At 44.3% G+C, this 22,938-nt stretch overlaps 1 protein-coding gene across 2 annotated transcripts in view; it reads left to right on the top strand.

Annotated features, from left to right (window-relative positions):
* Positions 1 to 22,938, top strand: part of FAM120A (family with sequence similarity 120 member A) — a 439,339-nt gene that overhangs the window by 338,188 nt on the left and 78,213 nt on the right. For both annotated transcript variants that reach the window (XM_085624582.1, XM_085624581.1), the window contains one exon: positions 15,956 to 16,139. In XM_085624582.1, coding sequence (XP_085480708.1) covers positions 15,956 to 16,139 — 184 coding nt within the window. The remainder of the gene's footprint in view (positions 1 to 15,955; positions 16,140 to 22,938) is intronic.

Below are 22,938 nucleotides of genomic sequence, written 5' to 3'. Positions count from 1 at the left end.
TAGTGCATATATTGTTAATGGCCAATGAAGATAAATAATAAAACCCTTCAATATAAGAACACGGCCTAATCTCTTTTAAAATCGGAACTAAAAGTCGTTGTCTTGGTTCTTTGTAGAGGGGACAAAATAGCATAAAGTGCACAGTGCTCTGAGCTGCCAAATTATCACAAGGGCAAGGCTTCAGTTTATCTTCCCACCCTGATTGTTTTGGAAAAGCCACCAAAAAGTGCAGGGTAAATAAGCGTAATCTAGTTGGATAAAATAGTCTGTACGTTTATCGTAAAAGTTCAATAAAATTGCTGTTGATTCGGAGTTCAACAAGAGTAGCCTTTTACGTTAGAGTGGGAATGGGATATCTTCGCCCCTGCAGTATGGACCTATTTTATAATGTTTTTAGCATTTTCGGGGATGTTGTCTGGGAAATCAAAATAATCTCCCAAACCTATCTTGCAGACACTGTCCTTTATGAATCGGTGCCAAGGGATAGAAAGTGCTCCATCCAGAGCAATACAATCCTTAATAACCTCTCTGGAGAACACTAGCTCTTCGGACAACCACATTTTGGCCCATAATAGCAGGGGGGCAATTTCTATGCAGTCCTCCACAAAATCGAGCCCCAGATTTTGATGACAGAAGATCGTGGGGGCACTATTTGGAGTTATGAATAGTCTTTTAATAAACTTCTTTTCCATAACTTGTAGTTGTCAGCTGTTAATGTATCCCCACACTCCTGCCCCGTAAGTTACAACAGGCACACATTTGGTTTTGTAAAGTGTAGCCAGCTCAGTCACTGGCTTAGGACCCAGCTTTCTGGCAAAGCGTAAAAGCCCCTCACCCACCCTACCTGCTTGTTGTACCCTTGATGTGATAAGCGGATCCCAACTCAGCCTATTATTAAATTTAGACTCCTTTTTAATTTGTGCCCAGTCACGAAGAATAGCGTGGAGAGACTATTTTAGTGTTTTTTTAGCTTTTTAACAAACTGCATTTAAACCACCTTGTCACAGGAAGATTCCTAGCCTTAATTGATTTGGTCAGGTTTTTTGCGATGTCTGAGCATATCAGTTCAAAGTCACGGATGATCTCGGATAGGGAAAAACCATAATGGAGACATCTCATTATTGAGTCCTAGCTAGCTATAACAGTTTTTGCCTCAAATTCAGATGGATTTACTTTTTTCCAATTGAGTCTTACCCCTTTATTAAGATTAAAGTGTATGAGGCAATCATCAACTTTTCCAGGCTGGGCTATTATACTAAGACTAGCTATCGGGGATTATGATCGCTAGCATTGTTTAGCTCCACCTTATAATCTTCAAAAACATTATCTTCTGTGAGATGAACATAAAATCAATAAAGCTGTCCTTACCCCCTCCAACATAGGTGGGACACTGTATTAGGCAGTTACTAGCTAAATCATTAATGAGGTCCAAATCGTTTTCCATAATAGAGTTCAGGGCCTCAACCCACAAGCATGGTTGGAACTATATGGGCAGGAAGGACAATCAAAATCACCTACTCAAAGGATGCATAGTGTTTGCCATTTCTCAGAGATTTTGTTAATTTCAACTCGCAAAGCCTCAATAACTTGACGATTGTTTTGGTTAAAAATATTGTAGTACCAGTTCACAATTAAAAGCTTGGCCTGTAACATTTTATCAATTAGAATTAATTGGTACCACGGAAATGTAACATCAGGAGTGAATTTTATGGCCTCATATTTAACTGCAATCAACACCACTAACCCTCCTTTAGTTCTTCCCGCTGGGGAAGGTGTTGCGTGAACCGTGTAAGAACAGTAACCATTCAAAGCTATGTCTTCCCCAATACCACGTCTCCTGTAGGCAAATATCAAAGCTTCTAATACAATTTAGCCACACCTCATCACTCATTTTGGAACGATTTCCTGCTATATTCCATGAAATACATTTTAATGAAGCTTTTGTGTAACCCTGGTTAGCCAATCCCCCTGACTCATCAATCGTGGTTTGTTCACCTAAGGTAACAAACGAGTGCAGAACTTGACCGATAGAGGTCTCGATTGAAGCCTTTATCTGATCTTGATTTACCACTCCCTCAGGTTTGTCGTCCATAACTTGCTCAACTACGGTAGGGGACAGGTATGGCACCTGACTCGAAGTAATGACGTTCGGAGTCAGGTTATTGCATGCTGGGTAGACCACTTCTTTATCTTGGTTCTCCCTGCTAGTATTTCTTCTAGAGGAGGGGGATTAAAGTAAATCCATCAGGCCCCTATTACTATGTTCATCTAAATAAATGTTCGAGGCATATGAGCTGCAGATCACACACTATGTATAGATCGCCATCTGGTGTTGGGCCCGGATGTTTGCACTTGTTTTTGTATTGGAAAAGTCTTTGGAAGTCACAAGATAAGTGACTCCTCCTTTGGATCATAGTGCGCATGGGCATCAGCTCCATCGTCAGATTGTTTTTTTCCGCCATCGGGCTCGGATGTGTTTATCTCGCTCCAGTTCGGTGCCGTTACCGATCCAACTTTCGACGCGCAATCCTTCACCCTTTCTCCGGTATTGTTTCGATCGCGATCCCTACTCGTCGCGCATCTCTTCAAGTTCGAAGTCCTCGATTCCGGTTGTCGACGAAGGCCTTCGGGCCTACCTAGGCCATTAGATCTGGCACATGGAAAGGACTCCTTTTAAGAAGTGTCCTCAATGTGGATCGAAGTTTCCACACACAGATCTTCATGAGGTGTGTAACATCTGCCTTTCACCGGGGCATAAGGCCAGAGACTGTCCAGCTTGTGCCTATTTCCGCTCCAAGAAAACCATTCGGGATTGAAGAAGAATGGCTCGCTCGTCGACATCCATTCCCGACGACATCTTTCAGGAGGGCGTCTATGTACCAGAGCAGGAGTGGGTCGAAGAAGGCCTCATCAGCAGCTCCGAAGTAGATGACTCGGACGTCAAAGACATCACTCCTGGGCAGCGGGTTGTAAGTAATGATGTCGACCCCCTTCCTCCCTCCCACCACCACCACCAAAAAAAGGCTTCGGTAACCCCTTCACCTTCGGGCCTAGGTGCACACCAGGACAATACTTCTCACGCCCCGCCTTCGGGCACGGCAAAGAAGTCGACAAAGAAGCCTTCAGGCCACTCTGGATCGAGTCAGCCTGCTGTCGGTGCCGAAACCCAAATCCCGGCATCCAAAAAGAAACCGCTCTCCTCTTCCGTGCCGACCACTGGTTCCACATCAGCGCACTCGGCACCGAAATCTACTGGTACCGACCCCTCAATTCCAAAAAGGTAATCGGAACCAAGTAAAAAGCCACTTCCAAAGAGTACGGATGCACAACTTTCGGAGCTGAAAAAACCCTCGGAACCGAAAAAACAACCGGTTCCGCAGACTCCTTCAGAGACTAAAAAATCTCACGCTTCCAAGCCAAAAGCGCATAAATCCACTCCAGATTCGGTTCCACGCAAGCCTTCGGAGCCAAAAAAAACGGCGCCGAAAGACCAGCCTCGACCAGAAGAGCTTTTTACACCGGACCCAACCCAAAAAACTCTTCATAAAGACCCAAGAACAGGTCAAATGACTCTCCGCTCCAAAAAGAGACCAATGGACATGCCTCTACCGGCTCCATCTCCACCAAAGAAGAGAGACATTGTAACATCTCCTCTCAGACTCCCTTCTCCACCTCCACCTCCCCCTCCACACCACTCCCCTACACCATCTCCTCCACCAGTGGACGATGATGACACCTCTGATGACGGGGGAGGGTGCAGACGATGAACCACTAGGTGATCCTAGTCCGTCTCACACACCAGACCCATGGGACGATTATAATACACCTGATGTACCTAATGTACCGCAAGATGACATGTATCCCTCTAGACATTCCCCTCCAGAGGACACCATAGGTTTCACCCAGCTTGTTCATAAATCTGCACAATACCATGGGGTAGATTTACACACAGACACAGGATTTCTTAATGGACACATTCGATACATCCCAAAGGTCCACTACTGTTCTCCCTGTGTTAAAAGGGGTACTAAAACACGCACCTGAGGTGTTCAAAGATCCTGTTAGGGCTCGGGTTATTAACCCCAGGATAGAAAAAAATAAAAATCTGCCCCAGCAGACCCTGTTTACTTCAAGGGACAAATGCCATTCGATTCTTTAGTGGTCTCCAACGCCAGATAGAGGGATAACTCACAAACGTCAGGGTATGCTCCGCCTCCCGATAAGGAATCAAACTCTTGGACACTTTTGGTAAACGTACAGCGTCACAAGCATCCAACATTTGGCGAATCGCCAACACACAAGCTTTGTTGGCTAGATACAATAGGGCACACTATGACGAGCTGTAGACCCTATTGCAACACCTTCCTGACAAATACAAGACCAAGGCCAACGACCTCATACAGGAGGGTAAACTCATAACAAACACCTCCTTCCGTTGCGCTCTAGACGTGGCAGACACCGCCTCCCGAGCCATTAACACAAGTGTCCTTCTACATAGACATGCATGGCTACACATTTCTGGTTTTAAACCAGAAGTACAAACTACAATACTTAACCAACCATTGGATCAGGAACACCTATTTGGCCCTGCCGTGGATTTATCACTAGAAAAGATGAAAAAAGACACCTACACGGCTAAATCAATGGGAGACTTGCAATCGCAAGCTCCCAGACATTCTTTACGTTGCTCCTCTTACAAGGGCACCTCCAGAGGTTATTCCTCTGACAACCCCTCCACGTCCTATAAAAATCCCACCCAGACCTCATTCACCAGAGGTTATCAAAGAGGGGGCTACAGAGGCAATAATAACAAAGGTAGAGGCAAAACCAACAATACTCACTCCGCCTCCACCCCTACCCAATGACTACCCTCCACTCCCCCCGGACCATTCCACTCCGGTCGGGGGAAGATTGCTACATTTCCTGCCTGTCTGGAACAACATCACTACAGGCAGGTGGGTGAGACTAATCGTTCAATCAGGTTATTGTCTAGAACTCACCTCTACCCCCCCAAACATACCACCCAGACAGCTCCCAATGTCACCAGAACATTTATCGCTGCTAAAGCAAGAGGTACTTTCCCTCCTACAAAAACAAGCAATAGAACCAGTTCCCCTGTATCAGCAAAACACAGGGGTTTACTCCCTGTACTTCCTCATTCCGAAAAAGGACTGCTCTCTGAGGCCCATCTTGGACCTCAGACCCCTAAACCTGTACATACAATCAGACCATTTTCACATGGTCACACTTCAACAGGTCCTTCCTCTTCTCACACAAGGCGATTTCCTTGCCACACTAGATCTCAAGGACGCCTACTTCCATATTCCCATTCACACTTCCCACAGGAAATATCTCCGGTTTGTAGTGGACGGTCAGCATTACCAATTCAAGGTACTCTCATTCGGAGTCACCACAGCGCCCAGAGTCTTCACCAAATGTCTAGCGGTGGTTGCGGCTCACCTAAGAAGGCAACAAACTCACGTCTTCCCATACCTAGACGACTGGCTCATAGAAGCCAAGTCATACAACCAGTGTGTACATCACACTTGCGCCACAATCCAACTACTCCATGACTTAGGGTTTACTATAAACCACGCAAAGTCTCACCTACAACCGTCCCACATACAACAGTACCTCGATGCTACAATAAACAACTCAAAAGCATTTGCATATCCCAGTCCACCCAGGATAGCAAGCATACAACGCCTCATAACAAAATTTCAACCAAAACACTCTCTTCCAGCTCGAGTGTTCATGCAGTTGATAGGGATGATGGCCTCCTGCATCTTCATAGTACCTCACGCAAGACTCCAGATGCGTCCCCTACAGGAATGTTTAGCACATCAGTGGAACCAGGCTCATGGACAGCTGACAGATCTGGTGTTGGTGAACGGTCGCACACATCACTCTCTGCAGTGGTGGAACACCCAAAACTTTTCCAAAGGGCGACCGTTCATCGAGCCGGTTCTGCAGGTTGTGCGAACAGCGGACACATCGCTCTCTGGCTGGGGAGCTCATCTATTACATCACACCATGCAGGGCAGGTGGGCGCCTCAACAAAAGTTACTACACATCAATCACCTGGAGTTACTAGCCATATTTCTGGCATTAAAGTTATTCCAGAAACAAATATCCGGCAAAGCTGTCCTAGTCCGTACCGACAACATGACAGCAATGTACTACATACAGAAACAAGGCGGTATACCCTTTCCTACAGCTCTCTCAACTAGCACAAAGCATATGGAGATGGGCTATTCCAAAGAACATTTTTCTCCTAGCCTAACGCGTTCCGGGAGTCCAGAACAACATAGCAGATCTATTAAGTCGTCAGACGCAACAGATTCACGAGTGGGAACTTTAGCCGCAAGTTCTTCAACCTTTTTTTCACATGTGGGGGCAACCAGAGATAGATCTCTTCGCCACACACAAACGCCAAATACCCAATCTTCGCCGCCAGATATCCAAACCCATTGTCCAAAGGCAGTGCGATATGGATGAATTGGTCAGGCAGATTTGCGTACGCTTTTCCGCCTCTCATTCCACTGGTGGTGCGCAAATTGCAGCAACACTCACTGACTCTCATCCTAGTTGCTCCAACATGGCCCAGACAACCATGGTACACCACATTACTGGAACTATCTGTAGTCCCGCACCAAAAACTACACCTCTCCTCACGCCTTTTAGCCCAGAACCGTGGAGAGATCAGACACCCGGACCCAGCACAGCTCAACCTAGCGATCTGGCTCCTGAGGTCTTAGTTTGGTTACCTTAACCTTCCCCCTGACTATGAATGTTATCAAAGAAGCTAGACGCCCCACCACCAGAGCCTGCTAAGCAGCCATGTGGAAAAGATTTGTAATATATTGTCACAGCAACACCATCAATCCTTTAGATGTGTCAATTCAACACATCATAGGTTACCTACTACATCTCCAAAGGTGTAATATAGCATAGACTTCTATTAGGTTACACCTCGCTGCCATAGCAGCCTACTTACAAAATAGACAACACTTGTTGCTATTCAAGGTACCGGCCATCAAAGCATTTATGCAAGGCCTCAAAAGAATAATTCCTCCTAGGGTCCCACCCTCACCTGTGTGGAATTTAAACATTGTTCTCACGAGACTAATGGGCCAAGCTGTACTCAAAACACTATTTCAAACTACTGCAACAGATACTGGTGGTCGCCTTTAAGGAGGAGTACTGCTATATAATCTGTGCACAGTGTGTGATCTGCAGCTCATATGCTTGAACGGAAAATTCTACTTACCAGTATGCATCTGTTCTTGGCATGTAGAGCTGCAGATCCACACACGCCCATTCACTTCCCCGGCTACCTTTTTCTGTTCCAATATTATCTTATTTAGATACCGCATACACGGGCATCTTTTCTGTTTCTCACAAAAACTCAATCATTTCCCTGCTGGTGAAAAAACAATCTGACGATGGAGCAGATGCCCATGCGCACTTTGATCCAAAGGAGGAGTCCCCTATCTCGTGACTTCCAAAGACTTTTCCAATACAAAAACAAGTGCAAACAACCGGGCCCAACACCTGATGGCGATCTATGCACAGTGTGTGGATCTGCAGCTCTACATGTCAAGAACAGATGCATACTGGTAAGTAGCATCTTCCTTCTCTCCCTTGAGTTTTACAATACTTACCCAGCCCAAATACAGTAGCAGATTGGCTAGAGCACCCAATTAGTCAATCAATTTCAGTCAACCCTGAAAGAACATCAAACCGATTAGGGTGTATGAATGAGGGAGGCTGTATAAGAGGATATAAACTTGAATCTATCTATACCGGCAGTTTTCTATCTATCGCTTCATGATATGGGGGGTAAAGAAAACCCCAAAGGGTGGATTTCTATCAAATCACCAGGCAAATCTCTTAAATGCCTTAGGGCAAAATGAGCACACCATGCATTATTAAAGTTAAGCACAACACAGTCCCCTACACCGTGTTTAATCGTGTAACCTAGCTAGCTCACTCGCCTAGCCATTACATTTCTTTCAGACCAATTTAGCTTCAGCGAGATTTTCTTATGGCACCAGTAAGCCGATTTGTTAATAAGGCTTTGGCAAGTTTCTTGCTGGCCTGGAGCCAGACAGGGCACTCCTTTCAAAATCACAATATATGGTGTACATTCCGGTGGTAAATTTAGGACGTCTTGTGCACTAGGTGAGTTTGCTTGGTTCTCTGAACCCTTGGTGAGTGTCCTTTTATTTTACTCCCTCCCCGCCAAGTCTGTTCGTTTATGTTTCCCTCCAGCAGCAGTTTGCAGTACAGGAGCTAAGATGTTAAATCGGCCCCTTCAATGAATTTATGCGTAGGATCCTGACTTGAAATAATTATAGTTGGAGATAAAGGAGGGGGTGGTCTCTGGGCCGTAACAAGTTCCAAAGTAGTTACTTGAGTTGGGACAGCAATAGCCGGGCAGGGGGATAGTAAGAGTCTTCGCTCCGCAATCTCTATTTCCTTAGTTAAGGCCCCTACTTCCTTTTGAAGATATCTGTCCAAAGTTGTGTCCGCTGTCTTGGATGTAGGGGTAACTTTTTGCTTTCCCATGATGCAGAATACCTTAACAATACAGATAATAGAAAATGTTTTACCTTTTCGCAGTTTTGTAGTTCAGGGTCCTGGTAAATAGGTTAAAGAAAATGAAAGAAAGTAAAAAACTAAAATCCAAGAGAATAGGCCCAGCCCAGCCTTGTCCTGCTGCGGACGGGCGCGGACGGGCCCGCCCTTGGCGCCGCGGGAGCCCAAGACTGCTCTTAAGTGCAAGACTGCTCTTAAGCGCCTCCGGCACTGCAAGGGGTCACGTGGGCGCCTTCTGGCGCGGTGGCCGTTGGGGGGATGGAGTCCGCTGAGCAAAGTACGAGTGCCTTCCCCTGTCCTCCGGCATATGTATTTTTTGTGGGAGTTGAAAGTGTTAGTTCGCACTTTACGACTAACAAAGTAGGATAAAAACCAAACAAAATAAACTTGGGGCGGATGAGACGTAATAGGCAGTAGTCTCACACTTGTACAGTGTGGACTTCCGCTCCCAGTCGCCATGGCTACGCGACTTCAAGGCTTTCCTCTCAGACTGCTACTTCTGCCGACGTCAGGAAAAGATGAGTGAAAGAGACATTTTTATTTCTTCCTGGCGGGGACAATACAATGTAACTTTGGTATACAAGGTAGCTTCAAGAAAGACTGGACTAACATTATTTCTGCTTGAGTTTTGTTGTTTAGGGATATCACTAAAATATTGTCTCTTCTTCCTTCTGCTTTTTTCAGTTTTGTGGTCTTTTGGTCTAAAGATGCAGTGTTGAGAAGCATGTTTTAGGTCTTATTTACAGTAGAGAATAGGGAAATATCAAAATCATATTTGATATTTTGGCTACATCTGATTTCACTGATAGGTAAAAGGGCTGGTTTCATAAGAATCTTTCCTAATATGTACTATCACATTTACCCACAGACCGAGAATGGGTGAAATCCTTTGATACATCAGCCCCCTTTTCTAGTGAGTCCGTATTGATTATAAGTGAATTGCCAAACTCCCCAAGCTTTAAACATTCAATGCAAGATGTAGTGACAGGTATATGTGAAAAGAATGTTGTCACCAAGCAGCTGAGATAGTGGTGAAAACATGACACCAGACGTTTGGTAAACATGGAGCTCAGTGTCACTAGGAATGCTGCTGAAAATGGTTCCTACCAAGTTCAGTAAATATTGGAGTGATATTGTTTGTATTACCAGTAACTCAGCTACGTATGTGAAAAAGTTGTATGATGGTCTCTCAAAATCGATACCTGAGCTGAAGTGCTTCCCTGTAAGAGATCCTTGTCACTTGCAAGATGTTATGGTGAAAGCATCTTTACGATCTTCAGAGTTAATGAAGAATGCTATAGACTTTGTAGTCCATTCTTGTGCAGTAAAAATGTATTTGGACCTCATATACCCTGTGCACACGCTATCTATACACATGCACTATCAGTGCAGAAAGCAAGCAATAATTATAATTAAATTAAAATTCCACAAACACTGGAAAAACACTGTTTGTGTTGTTTTTAATAGCTTGAAAATGTGTAACCACTGATAACGGCAGTTTTTTTAAGGTACTGAAAAAACCCCACCATAATTTACCAAAAATAGAAACTGAAAACAGGAAATCCTAAGCATGGCGATTGCTGTAGGGAATCTGTGGGCTGCCAGAATCCCCAGCACCCACTCAGCTGTGAACTCCATTGCTTGGCATGATGAACTTCTTTGCCAGTCATTGCTGACACTGCAAAATGTTATAAAACGCAGTACTCCTTTGGGCAGCACCAAATTGTCAAAACGTTTTATTCAAGCTATGACTGACAGGGGTTTACGCAAACGGATCGGTAACTGAAGGACACTTTTCAAAGCCGTATTCTGCTCATGAGAATGTCTTTGTCAGGCCCAGACATAAAAGAAGTGTCTGCTTAGTTTAGTGCTTCTGGTGTTTGGAACTTGAAGTAATTCAAGCGTAATATCAGTTTTAGACTCTGAATTTAAAGCACTATGGTTCCTTTCCTGTGATCGTTTCGAAAAGCAATGAATGTGTCTATGAACATTTCTCCACAAAGAACCATTGACACGTTGACAAGGACACACAATAATTCGTGAACAATAATATTGGAGTGTGCCTATAATTTTCTCTGAACATTTGCAGTAGACAAAATTAAAATTTTATTAGGCAGTTTCAAAACGCAGCTCCCATCCATTGGTATACAAGATGACTTCCAAGATAAATTCTGTGACTTCAGCACAATGTAAGCCTGCCTGTGCTGAAGTTGAAGTGTAGAAGAAAGAAGCATTCATTTTGTATCTGCTTTTTCCAAGAGTTGTGCTGTTAGACCGAATGGAAATGAGAAACTTGTTAGAAGGGTTGTGAGGATCAAGAGCTGGTGCCTATAAAATAGGACATGCAAAGGTCTGAGAGACTACAACTGAAGTATTTAACGATCTAAGTGATACAAAAAGGTGAGAGGATGATGATTTCTGCTTTTTTATGTGTTTGATATGGCAAGGGTGAAGGGTTCTATGTCTTATAGATTAGACATTGACTCAGTCTAAAAATAGGCTCAGAAGAGTGATTGATATTTAGATTGGATGAGAATGTATTCACTAACTTAAACCTGAATGCTGTGCAAATCCAGTTTCAGCTCTTATTGTGCGAATTTCTGTCTACAAATTGTGTGAGGTCTGGACTTATTAACAAACAGTAGTTTTGCAAGAGTAGGCTTCATTAAAATACACTAATATATTTAAGAAATGTTTTGCAGGACCTTAATTTTGATGTAATTGGCTTCCTTTTTATGGTACATGCTTCATGAAATCTCAGTCAATAGATACTCTAGCTCTTCTTCCTTATACTTCATATACAATACTTTACTTCTATTTCTAGAGCCTCTAGCACAATAGGCCTTGTACCCAGGAATGTGTATCTTTCTCCACAAGAGTCTTTGAGTGCATGTATGAGCCACTTGCCTCTGCTTGGGTGTGCTGACTAAGTCGGTTCTGAGCACACCGTAACAACTGTAAGGTAGCATGCTGTAATACACAAAACTCGGATATAAATTCTACCCCTCCAGTGTTTCTTCTGCTACTAGCGTTTGCTAGGATACTTGATACTGTCTGAAAGCTCCCTTTGTATTTAATGCCCCTCAATTGAGAGGGTCTGGGCCGAGTCTACACCACCAGGTCTCACGGTTGGTTCATCTATCATTCTGCCGACCCAAAGTTTCCTTGGCATTGTTCACTTGCTACAGAGTATTCGTAATTCAGAACTTCTTTACAGTTGAATGAGGTCACTTTGGCATATGGGAGCATAAGAAACGTATAATTCTGCTAAGGTATTATTGTGGTAATACTTAAAATACAGACTCTAATAAGGTACACAGACAGTTGTAATAATAATAATCCAGGGAACTAGAGTGAAGTGAAGACAGGTTTACTCCTGGAATAAGTTCACCAACGACCACGACGTCCTGCTGCCACGGATTCCAGCACAAAACTAAACCGTTGCTTGGAAAACCGGTAGGCAGTGAACGGCGCGGAGCGTGGACATGTTTTGATAAATAACTAGCCTCATTAAAGGCTCCATGCGCTACGATCATCTCGTGCTTATGACAATGACATCACTTTCCCTTTAACAATTGAAACTAAGAATTACATATTCATTACGGTAGCAATTTGTACAAGTTAGAAGTGAGATCACCATAAGCAAAGCAACTGTTGCATAATGAAAGTAAGTAACATAAACATTGTATTATTCTAAAATATAATCTTTGTATTTCACAGGTAACCTCCTTGTGCGAGTAACATTTTTTCCACACATTACTGCACCTTTGTCACTCATGTGCAGAAGTAGGGCCAACGAAGGAGTGTGCTTGATGCAAAAGAGGAGTAGGTGTAACTAAAGTATCTACATTTTGAGCTTTGGTTGGAACCACATCTTGTAACCAATTATAGGATTCAAAATGACCTGCATTTAAGCTATAATGGTTAGAAATGATGTCGGCTTGAGAATTGGAAATTAAAACTAAATTTCTTTTGTTCCACCACCCTTTGTTAAATAAGAAGGCTGAACCCTTAGATACTTTACAAACTTGAACTGGAGGAGAAAATTTAGAAGAACCTTTCACCACTTTCTTGGGCTTTTTAATTAACACCCAATCGCCGGGTTTCATTGAATCTCCACTAAAATGTTTATTTGAATCAAATTGGATTTTCATCTTTTTTTGGATGTTCTCCACCCTGTCTCTGATCACATCTACTGAATCCTTTTTGCGTTCAGATTTGTTAGACAACCATGTGGGAAATAAGTTAGAATGTACCATTCTACCTCTCAGAAATGTAAAAGGTGCAACCCCTGTTGTAGAATGGGGAGTTGTATTGTACGACCAAACCTTATCTTTCAAATAATCATCTACATTTAAATTTGAGGCAATAGCAGTTTGAATACCTTCCTTGATTAGCCTGTTGCCTCTTTCAACTAGGCCATTTGAAGATGGGGAATAAAGTGCAACCTTCAAATGTTGTATGTCATGAGATTCTAGAAATTTGCACATACGTTGTGAAGAAAAATGGGTACCATTGTCAGTGACTATGGACTTCGGTGAATCCTCTAGTTTAAATACATATTCTAGGAATTTAATGGTGTTTTCGGTAGTAGCTCCATCACAAAACCAGTAAAACATCCACTTAGAAAAATAATCAATTAACAAGATTAAGAATTTGTTGTGCATGGGGAGCAACTCGTATGGCCCAGAAAAGTCCATGCCTACTTTGTCCCAAGGCCCACTTGGAAAAGGGACAGGATGTAAAGGGGTTGATAAAGTCTTCAATTTTTTATCCGATAAAAGACATTCTGGGCATGTTTCTATAATGGATTTGACTTGAGCTTCAATAGAAGGCCACCAATAGAATTCTTTGATTCTCTTACAAGTTTTGGAGACACCAAGGTGACCTTGATGAGCTAAATGGATGATATTCTTACGTATATTTTCAGGGGGAATGAACAATTCATGACGCATGATAATTTCGCCTACAATAGAGAGCTCCTCAGCAACATGAGCAAATTTCTTTAAGTCACAGGATAGAGTCCTAGTTGCTGGCCACCCTTGAGTAATACATTGTTTAACTTTTTGTAGGTTGTGGTCTTTGTCACATTCTTCATTCCAAGTATGTTCAGAAATAGAGGGAAACCCCACAACAGCATCTATAGAAGCACCCACACATTCAGAAATATTACTATCTTCTTCCTTGTGCACGTTTTCTAAAGACATTCTGGAGAGGCAGTCTGCTCTAAAGTTTTTCCCCCCTGGTAAATGTTTAATTATAAAATGGTATTCTTGCAAGGTGGAAAGTAACCGTATGAGTCTAGCAGATGCTTTGTTGGGGCTAGAATTTTAAAGCATATAAACTAGGGGTTTGTGGTCAGTGAAAATATCAAATTCTCGCCCCCAAATGTAGGATCTAAACTTTTGAATAGCCCAAACACACGCCAGTGCTTCTCGCTCAATTGTGCTATAACGTGTTTCTGGAGGTAGTAATGTCCTAGATGCAAATGCAATTGTATGTTCCTCATTTCCCACCCACTGACAGAGAACCGCTCCTAAGCCAGGCAAACTGGCGTCAACATTTAGGAAACATCTGCAGTTACCTTGAAATGGACGGAGAGCAGGAGCGCGTTCAATAATGACTTTTACCTTATTGAAAATGTCTTGCATTTCATCATTCCATGAACGTTTTGCCCCCTTTCTAAGTAACGCGCGAAGAGGTTCAACTATCTGAGCATAGCCATGTACAAAGCGAGCATAGTACACGGCCAAGCCAAGAAAAGAACGTAAAGCGTCTATGTCCTTTGGAGGAGAAGCTTCACGTACTGCTTGTATTAGAGAAAGTTTGGGTTTGATGCCTTCTGGTGACAGTGTGCGGCCCAAATAATCAAGAGTTTGAACACCAAATTTACATTTCTCGTGTCTAATGGTCATACCGGAGGAGGACAAGATTTGTAAGACTTTAGTTAAGGTGACATTGTGCCTCGCGACTACAAGCGTGGACCAAAATGTCATCTTGATATGCTTGGACTCCTGAAATGTTTTTGAATAGGGAGTCCATGAGCTTTTGGAATACGCTAGCAGCGGAAGCAAGTCCAAATGGTAGCCTGAGGTATTTGAATGCCCCAAAGGGGGTAATAAAAGTGGTAAGTTCTTGAGAATCTACACTGAGGGGAATTTGGTGATATGCAGATCAGAGATCAATTAGCGAAAAATATTTCCCTATTCCAGCTAAAAGGTCATGAATTTTAGGAAGAGGGTGACAATCTATGATGATGATTTTATTTAATGAGCGCAAGTCAGCACAGAGCCTCACCGCGCCTGATTTTTGTTTTTTACAAACGACTATGGGAGAAACCCATTGAGATGAGTCACAAGGAACAATTATGCGTTCCGAACAAAGATTGTCTAATACTTTTTTGAGATCATCTCTAGCACTGAGGGGTAAGGGCCTGACTTTGTGTACCACTAGTTGGGCTTCTGGTTTGTGTCTTATTTGATGTTCAAAACCCAACACAATACCAACCTTGTTAGCGAAGACGAAAGGAAACTGCTTGATAATGTCATTAATATTATTGGAAAGATCTGAAAAAGAGGAAGAGTTAACAGCTAGTGTGTTAATGCTATCACATCCCATCCTCGTCGCCAAGATGTAATAATAATAATAATCCAGGGAACCAGAGTGAAGTGAAGACAGGTTTATTCCTGGAATAAGTTCACCCACGACCACGACGTCCTGCTGCCACGGATTCCAGCACAAATCTAAACCGTTGCTTGGAAAACCGGTAGGCAGTGAACGGCGCGGAGCGTGAACATGTTTTGGTAAATAACAAGTTGATACACGAGATGTTCGTGCGCAAGAGCCTCATTAAAGGCACCATGCGCTACGATCATCTCGTGCTTATGACAATGACATCACTACAACAGTGTTTCAATTACTTCTCAAAACGAGGAAGTGCCACCTAAGCTGACATGTTTCAGAGGGTTGTTACTTAGACATCGCAGCGATCACTAGTACAGGGCAGATTTCGTGCACTGTGATTTTCAGTTTAATGTGATGCTCAACCTTGACTTGGATGTATCAAAAATTCTCATTTGGTGTCACACAGCTTTGTGTATAGGTAACAGATTTCAAAGGTGTGTTCTCTTAAAGTTTTAAAGTTGTGAAACTTACCTTTATACCAAAATATTAGGAGTTTGAATACATTTATCATGACTGCATCTGCTGATCTGAGATGTCAAACGTGTCGATAGTTGCAAAACCTCTGCAAGATTGAGGTAAATGTAGTACTGTAGTTTTCACCATTGAAACGTGTGTGCAGAAACACTTTTGTTATCAGTAATTAGTAATAACATGTGTTCTCTGGTTTCAGACTGAAATGGCTGCCAAGGTTGATAAGATGCGGCAGAGTATCCTGGAGGGCTTGAATTTCTCCAGGCAGCACCATCCGCTTCCTTTCCCGCCTCCACCTCCCATGCCTTTTTATCCCACTGCAATGTATCCCCGACCATTCGGGCCATTACCACCTCCTCCAGGCAGAGGAAGAGGTTTCCCTGGTGAGTGCCTGTTTGATCAAAGTACAGCAGTGTGACTTTGGTACATTACGTTATTCACCTGAAGCTTAAGTGGTACATTCAATGGATTATTAGATAGTTTTGTTCTCATCCAAACTGCAGGTAGCAGGAATTAAATATTATACTTGGGGTTGATTTGAGCTTTTTAAACACAGCTAACTAACCAGCATCACCTAATAAGGTTTACTTTCAGCTATGTATTTTTCACATATATATGTAACTACTCTTTACTCTCTAGGGCAATAAAGACCCTAGGAGCCCCATCATGCAAAGGGGGCAGTGCTCTAAAAAAACAGGACTAGGTGAAGGTAAGCCTAATGGTTTGGGACAAGCTACTTGTTTTGTCCAACTATCCCATAAGGTTTGATGGTGTAAAGATACTTTGTAAAGTGTAAAGGTAATCTAGTTGATTGTTAATCATAAACACTGAATATATTAAATTTTTCCAGTAAAACCTTTAATGATACATAACAAAATGTAAAAACATTAATATTGGGCAAACAATAAATTAACTTAGCCTTTATTTTCGAGCAGTCATAACTTATGTTTAACACTTCACACACTGTTATAATTTGGTAAAATAAAACAGTTTTCAATTACAAAATGTGCTTTATGATATCTCATCTCAGCTAGAAAGAAAATGGCAAGTCAGGGAATGCATATACTGAGAATTAGCCGTCTTGACATATGCATGAGACATTAGTTGTGATTGCTAAAGTGTTAATTTATTGTATCTTTGTGAAATAGTTATGTTATCTAGTGCAAACTAGTTAAGGCATTCACTTTAGGCTTTGCTGTAGCCTCAGTCATTAAGGGTGTATGTATACTGAATAGTGGTGAATCCTTAGATTTTGTCAAATTAATTAGCTCTCTTAATTAACACTCTACACAAAACATTTACGTGGGGACGTGTTTAAAGCATATGATCATGTTTGTATAGCTCAGTATCACACTGAGCGATTCGTCTCTAAAACTTCAGTGTTTTGCTTCTCCAGAATGTAATTTTTTTTTTTAGATTGACATGCTTGTATATTATCCTACCATTAAAGTGAGAGTTCCATGATAATCTTTAAACAGCAGTAGGAAGAGAAAAGAGAACCATGCCAATGAGGTGACAGTGCACAGAACGCCAATTGCCCGGAGGTCACCATACCACAAATCTTTTACGGCACGCCATATAAAAGAGAGTCCCCAGAGCATTACACTGTCTTTTGACAATCATCTTGAGTTTTTTGTCTCAAAAACATTTCTCTTAGGGAATTTGTTCCCATACATTAGCGTATTTCGAACAAAAAATTGTTTTTACGTACAACACCAGCATGTTGCCAGCTGCCAAAAAGGCCTCTTCTAAGCCTGTCTGATGTCTGAAGTTTAGTCCCTAAATTGAAGCTCCTCATAAGAGATGCATAAACTGCCTCTGTCCTGATTGTAAGCCTTTGGACTGTAAAATCTACAGGACCATTTCTTCAAATAGTCATAGTGAAGGCTGCTGAGATGACTTTAGTAGGCAAAAGAAATTGATAGGCCCTCATCAGAGGTAGATGCAGGACAAAGGTGTCTCCTCTTGCACATACCAAGAAATATGCTTAACTCCTGCTTAGCGCTTAAAAATAAGTAAGGACATAAAGAAATCATTAAAGTTTGAGAAGCCACACAGCTCTTCTATTGTGGTCCTATCCTCATGATCCCGCTCAAGACGCCAATCATGGTAATGTCGACAATGCCTTCGCTGTCAACAAGAAGCCCTTGGGTGTTGTCTCAATTGACAACCAACATTTCATAGACTGAGGCCCTAAATCATCTGCGGTCTCAACAACACATCTGCTGATAAGTGATGTCTTCAGTGTGCCATTCAACGAGGACGCCAGTCACTAATGTCTTTCTAAGCAGATACTCTTACTGAGAAAGCCTATCGCAAAATATCAATCCCTCCCTTCAAAAGTACCTTATACACTGATGACGAAACGTACAAATAATAAGAGAACAGCAATGAAACTTGTTCCAAAACATGGGATGCCTACTCACTTTGCAGAACTCGCATCACTGCTTCAACCAAGGCTTCTAGACAACGAAGCAGAAGAAGATTCTGAGGCAAAAGGGCAAAGGGTCCGTCATAATCAATTAGTAAGTCATGTTGTCCTGTAATTGCACACTGGGAAGAAGAGCTACACTGGTGCTAGGCGAGGGAAGAGCCTGGGCATTATTTTGAGTAGCACCTTTATCAGTTCTTCACAAAATGTATTACCCACATTGCAGCTTTTCTTCGAAGATGCTTCTGCAAGTGTTTCCTTTTTTAGATGATTGCCTAATCAAAGGCAGTAGCCAAATCCTTCACTTTGGCATGAACATGACTGTTCCAGGACTTTGGTCTTCCGCTCTATGCAAAAAATCCTTCCTTTCATCATTTTTCATCTATACTTAGATGTGATAATGGATATAAAAGCAGCCAAAGCTTATCTTTGTCAAGTACACCATGCCAATATGCCAGTGCCAGTGCTAGTGATTATGATCGAGATATCTGATAAAGATCTAGCCACAGAGTGCTTAGCTTCGAATTATCCCCAGGCGTCAGACTGGATCCAAACTATTTTTGGTGAGCAGTTCCACTGCACACCAGTAGGTGGGAGCATTCTGCTTCTCGTGGCGTTGTCAGCGCTAGAAGCGTCATGCACTGTGCCTTTAAGCTCCACCCGAGCTGGCTGACATAATTTCTTTTCTTTCCACTTCAGGCAATGCATATCCGAAGAGAGCTACCTTGAGCCATTTTCTTACTGCCTTTTTCAACTTTTGTCAAGTTATTTGATACTAGCCTTCTGGTGTGGCAGGGATGTCAGCGATTCAAGCTCTCCGGCAAATGTCAGTGATGGACCCGCAACTTGTTTGTCTATGGTGTCTTGAACTCGACCACAATGCTAAGACCTGCATCAATTGTCATGCCATGCACCCTAGGCCTTGAGGGAGTGATACCTCAAGTTCCTTGCCACTTGAGGTGTGACGCTGCGCCTGTCTAGATCCTGGTTGAGCGAAAGGTCCCGAGATCAGTCGCTGAGCCATCGATCTTCATTGCAGTTGAATTTCTCACTCAGTTAAGTCCCACAAGAAGAGTAAGAAGTTGAAGAGGTCTTCGACTTCACTCTGTCCCTCGAAGTCATCAGACGAGGGAGCGTAGTCACTAGAGGCCAGGCTCCACGTTTGAGTCTGTGCCTGGGCTGTCTTAACGCCTCCAGGGCAACCCCCTGCTCAACTCCGAGACTGTTTTGAGGACATGCACCTCCTATTTCGGCTGGCCATCCCTAATAGAGCGCCTTTGGTCCCTATGGGTGCAGGAGGGGCTCCTACTGGTTCCCTGCCATTAATTCCACCCTCATTGCCAGTCGGGCCCCTTGGATTCACAGATTGATTACGACTAGCGCCGGTCAAGCCACCTCGACCTTCCCTGGTGCTGGTCCCGCTGTTGATGCTTCCTCCTGTTGTGCCGTCCTCATTCTTATGCATGACTCTTGACATGAAGCCGGAGGGGCATCGCTCAATGCCATCTCCGGTGCTGACTGGAGCCATTCCCTCAAGGCCGGAGCCTGAGTCCTATTCCCATGGGATAAGATTTGAAGAAGATAGGGAGGAGCCAGGGACACTGAAGACTGCCAGCATCTAGACCCCAATAAGGATTGGTGTGAGGATTTGGCATAGGCCAGTGGACTGGACACTTCCTCAGACACTGACTTTGTCTCTCCTACCGTGGCTACGGAGGAGGGAGCCTCATTTGCTATGGCGGTGATGAGGGAGCCTGAGGTCCTGGACCTTAGCCTGGCTCAGTGGGAGTCAAGATTAACTTCATTACTGAGGTGCTTCAGCCAGGAGTTACCCCCTCAGAACCGCTTCTCGTATTTAATGAAGTCCTCACAGATGTCCCTTTTCAGGCCTGGTCCAAGCCTTGCGCAGGAGCTCCGGTGAAAAGGGCAAATGCCTCTCCCCTGTTGCCCTGCCACTTGGGACCCAAGTTTCCGCACCCAACACCCTTTTCCTGAAGAGAGGTGGTGGTCCAAGCTCCCCTTCCACTTCCCAGGTAAGTCCTGGTGCATTCCCTACCACCCCTCTGGATAGGGAACCCAAAAGTCTGGACACCTTGGCAAGAAAATGTTTTCTTCCGGCACTGTGGCCTATTCTATTACTCTCATTCACTCTGGGATTCGGTTGCCAGGTGCTGTTTATCTTGGAGGCCCAGGCCGTACTATTCCAACCTGTGGCTGACGCGAGAGACACAGCTAAGTTCACAATCGATGTGGGCTGGACATGAATGACGCACTATGCAGAGCGGTTTCTTTGTTGGTAGCCTTCCGGTGCCATGCCATGCCTGGCTGGCTTTTCAGGGGATGTCCAAGCTTCGCTTATGGACATGCCCTCTAATGGCTCCCCTCTCTTCGGAGACAAGGTGGGCTCAGCACTGGAGTGCTTCAAGGATAGCAGAGCTACAGCCATGTCCTTTGCCCTTCCGTGGCCACGGAAGGGGTTTCCAGTCGCATCTCTACCTGCCCAGCCCCCACAGCACGCAAACTCCCCAACCTCTGTGTGACCGTGGACACGGTACCATAGGAGCCCGAAAATCTGGCAGCCAGATGTTGCGCCAGTCCACTGCCCCAAACCCCCCCCCCCCCCCCCCCCAAATCCCGGGCAGCCTCAGCCTCCGAGACACTTTAATTTACTCCCCGCCCATCATGGGCAGCCAGTGAGGTCAATAACATTCAGCCGCTAGGCTCTCCAAATTGTTCGAAGGGGCCTACCTCCCCATCATGACTACTCTTTCACCTATGCCACCCCCTTGCGACAGGCTGACTTAGGATCATCTCGCCTTACTCCTCCGGGAAGTGACGACTCTTGGCCAAGGGAGCTATAGAGAGGGGGTTGACACATAAGTAGGTGGTGATTTGTTATTCTCGCTATTTTCTGGTGCTCAAGAAGGATGAAGGCCTTCATTGTGTCCTACACCTGCACCCTCTCAATTTCTTTTGGAAAAAGGAGAAATTCAAAATGCTCACGCTCACTCAAGTTCTGTCTGCCCTTAACCCAGGAGGCTGGATGGTAACCTTGGACTTGCAGGACATGTACTTTCACATTTCCATCCTGCCTGCGGTTCACAGTGGGCCACGGGCACTTTCAGTTTGCAGTGCTCCATTTTGACCTTCCCATCGCCCCTTGAGTGTTCACCAAGGTGATGGCGGTGGTTGCAGCTCATCTGTGGGGATCACGGATGCCAGTCTTCCCTTATTTTGACTACTTGATATTGAAGGCGGGCTCGCCCAAGCTGTCATCTCTCACCTCCAGACTACGGTGGACCTCCTGCACTTGCTGGGGTTCACTATCAACGTGCCAAAATCACACTTTAATCCTTCTCAGACACTCCCTTTCATCGCAGCTGTTCTGAACACCATGCAGTTTCGGACTTATCCTCCCAAATGGCGTGTCCAGGATATTCAGGCTATGACACCACTGTATTTCAACCTCTGTCTTGAGTTTTGATGAGACTGACTGTGAGGCTGCTGGGCCTTATGACCTCCTGTATCCTGCTTGTGGCACATACCAGCTGGCATATGCAGACTCTGCAGGGGGACCTGAAGTTTCAGTGGGCGCAGCAACAGGGGAATCTCTCCAACATGGTCCAGATCACGGAGGGTACTGCAACACATCTGCAGCGGTGGTTAACAAACTGTGACTGGGTCAGCCACAGACTCCTTTCCCTTCCCCAACCAAATCTGAGATTAGTGAAAGATCAAGCAATCAATCAGGATTTATATAGCGATACTTACCAACTGCTTGGGATTTAAGACACTTGCAGGTCCCAGACGTCTCATTCGAACAGCCAAGTCTTGCGAGCTCTTCGGAATTCCGGAAGTGGGGTGATGGTATGGAGCTGCATGGGGAGGCTGTTCCAGGTCTTAGCAACAATCTAGGAGAAGGAACGCACTCCACTTGTGGGGAGTGTGGGCAAGTGATAGGGAGGCACAGCGTAGTCTTCTCAACGGTTGGTGGAAGTTCAGGTGGTTGTTAATGTAGGCAGGTCCTTGGTTGTGTAGAGCCTTGTGTGCATGCGTTAGCAGCTTGAATTGCCATCTGTTTTGTACGGGGAGCCAGTGGAATTGCTTGAGGTGGGGTGTGATGCTAGTTCTTTAGGGGATGTCAAGGGCGAGTCTGGTGCATCGTTCTGTATGGTTTGGAGTCTCTGTAGGAGGTGTGCGGCGATTCCTATGTAGAGAGCATTGCTATAGTCCAGTCAGTTTGTGATGTAAATGTGTATGTGCTTGTATAGCGCCGAATCACCCCTAGGGGTATCTCAGCGCTGTACTCCTACCGCTGAAGGAACCCTTCCTGGCTTTCCGTGTGAAGTGTCCACTCCTGGGCACCCCCATGGTGAAGCCAGGCATCCCAGCGCTGTTGGGGCCGTTGTGGAGATTAAGCAAGCTATTGGCCAGAGTTGCAGCGTGGTTCCCATGATTAGAATAGGCACTGAGGCGAGAATATCCGGTCCGAGGAATTTATAGCCCAAGACCCTGCCGCGGCGGGAATCGAACCCTGGTCCCGGACCAGTGCTCTGCATCGAGATCTGCCGCTCTAACCATTGAGCCACACTTCTCCACTAGTCCACTGATGAGGGTCAGTGTCGCGGTTCATCTCTTGTGCAGGGGTAGCCACTTGAAGACCTTCCGTAGCATGCGTGGATTGAGAAAGCAGGGGAAGGAGATGGTGTTTATCTGTGATTTAATGGTGAGCTTGTTATTATTGATGATTT

Source organism: Triturus cristatus, chromosome 9 (genome assembly GCF_964204655.1).
Source record: "Triturus cristatus chromosome 9, aTriCri1.1, whole genome shotgun sequence".
Lineage (NCBI taxonomy): Eukaryota > Metazoa > Chordata > Amphibia > Caudata > Salamandridae > Triturus > Triturus cristatus.
The sequence above is the reverse complement of the archived record's forward strand: the minus strand, read 5'-3'. Positions and strand labels throughout refer to the sequence as shown.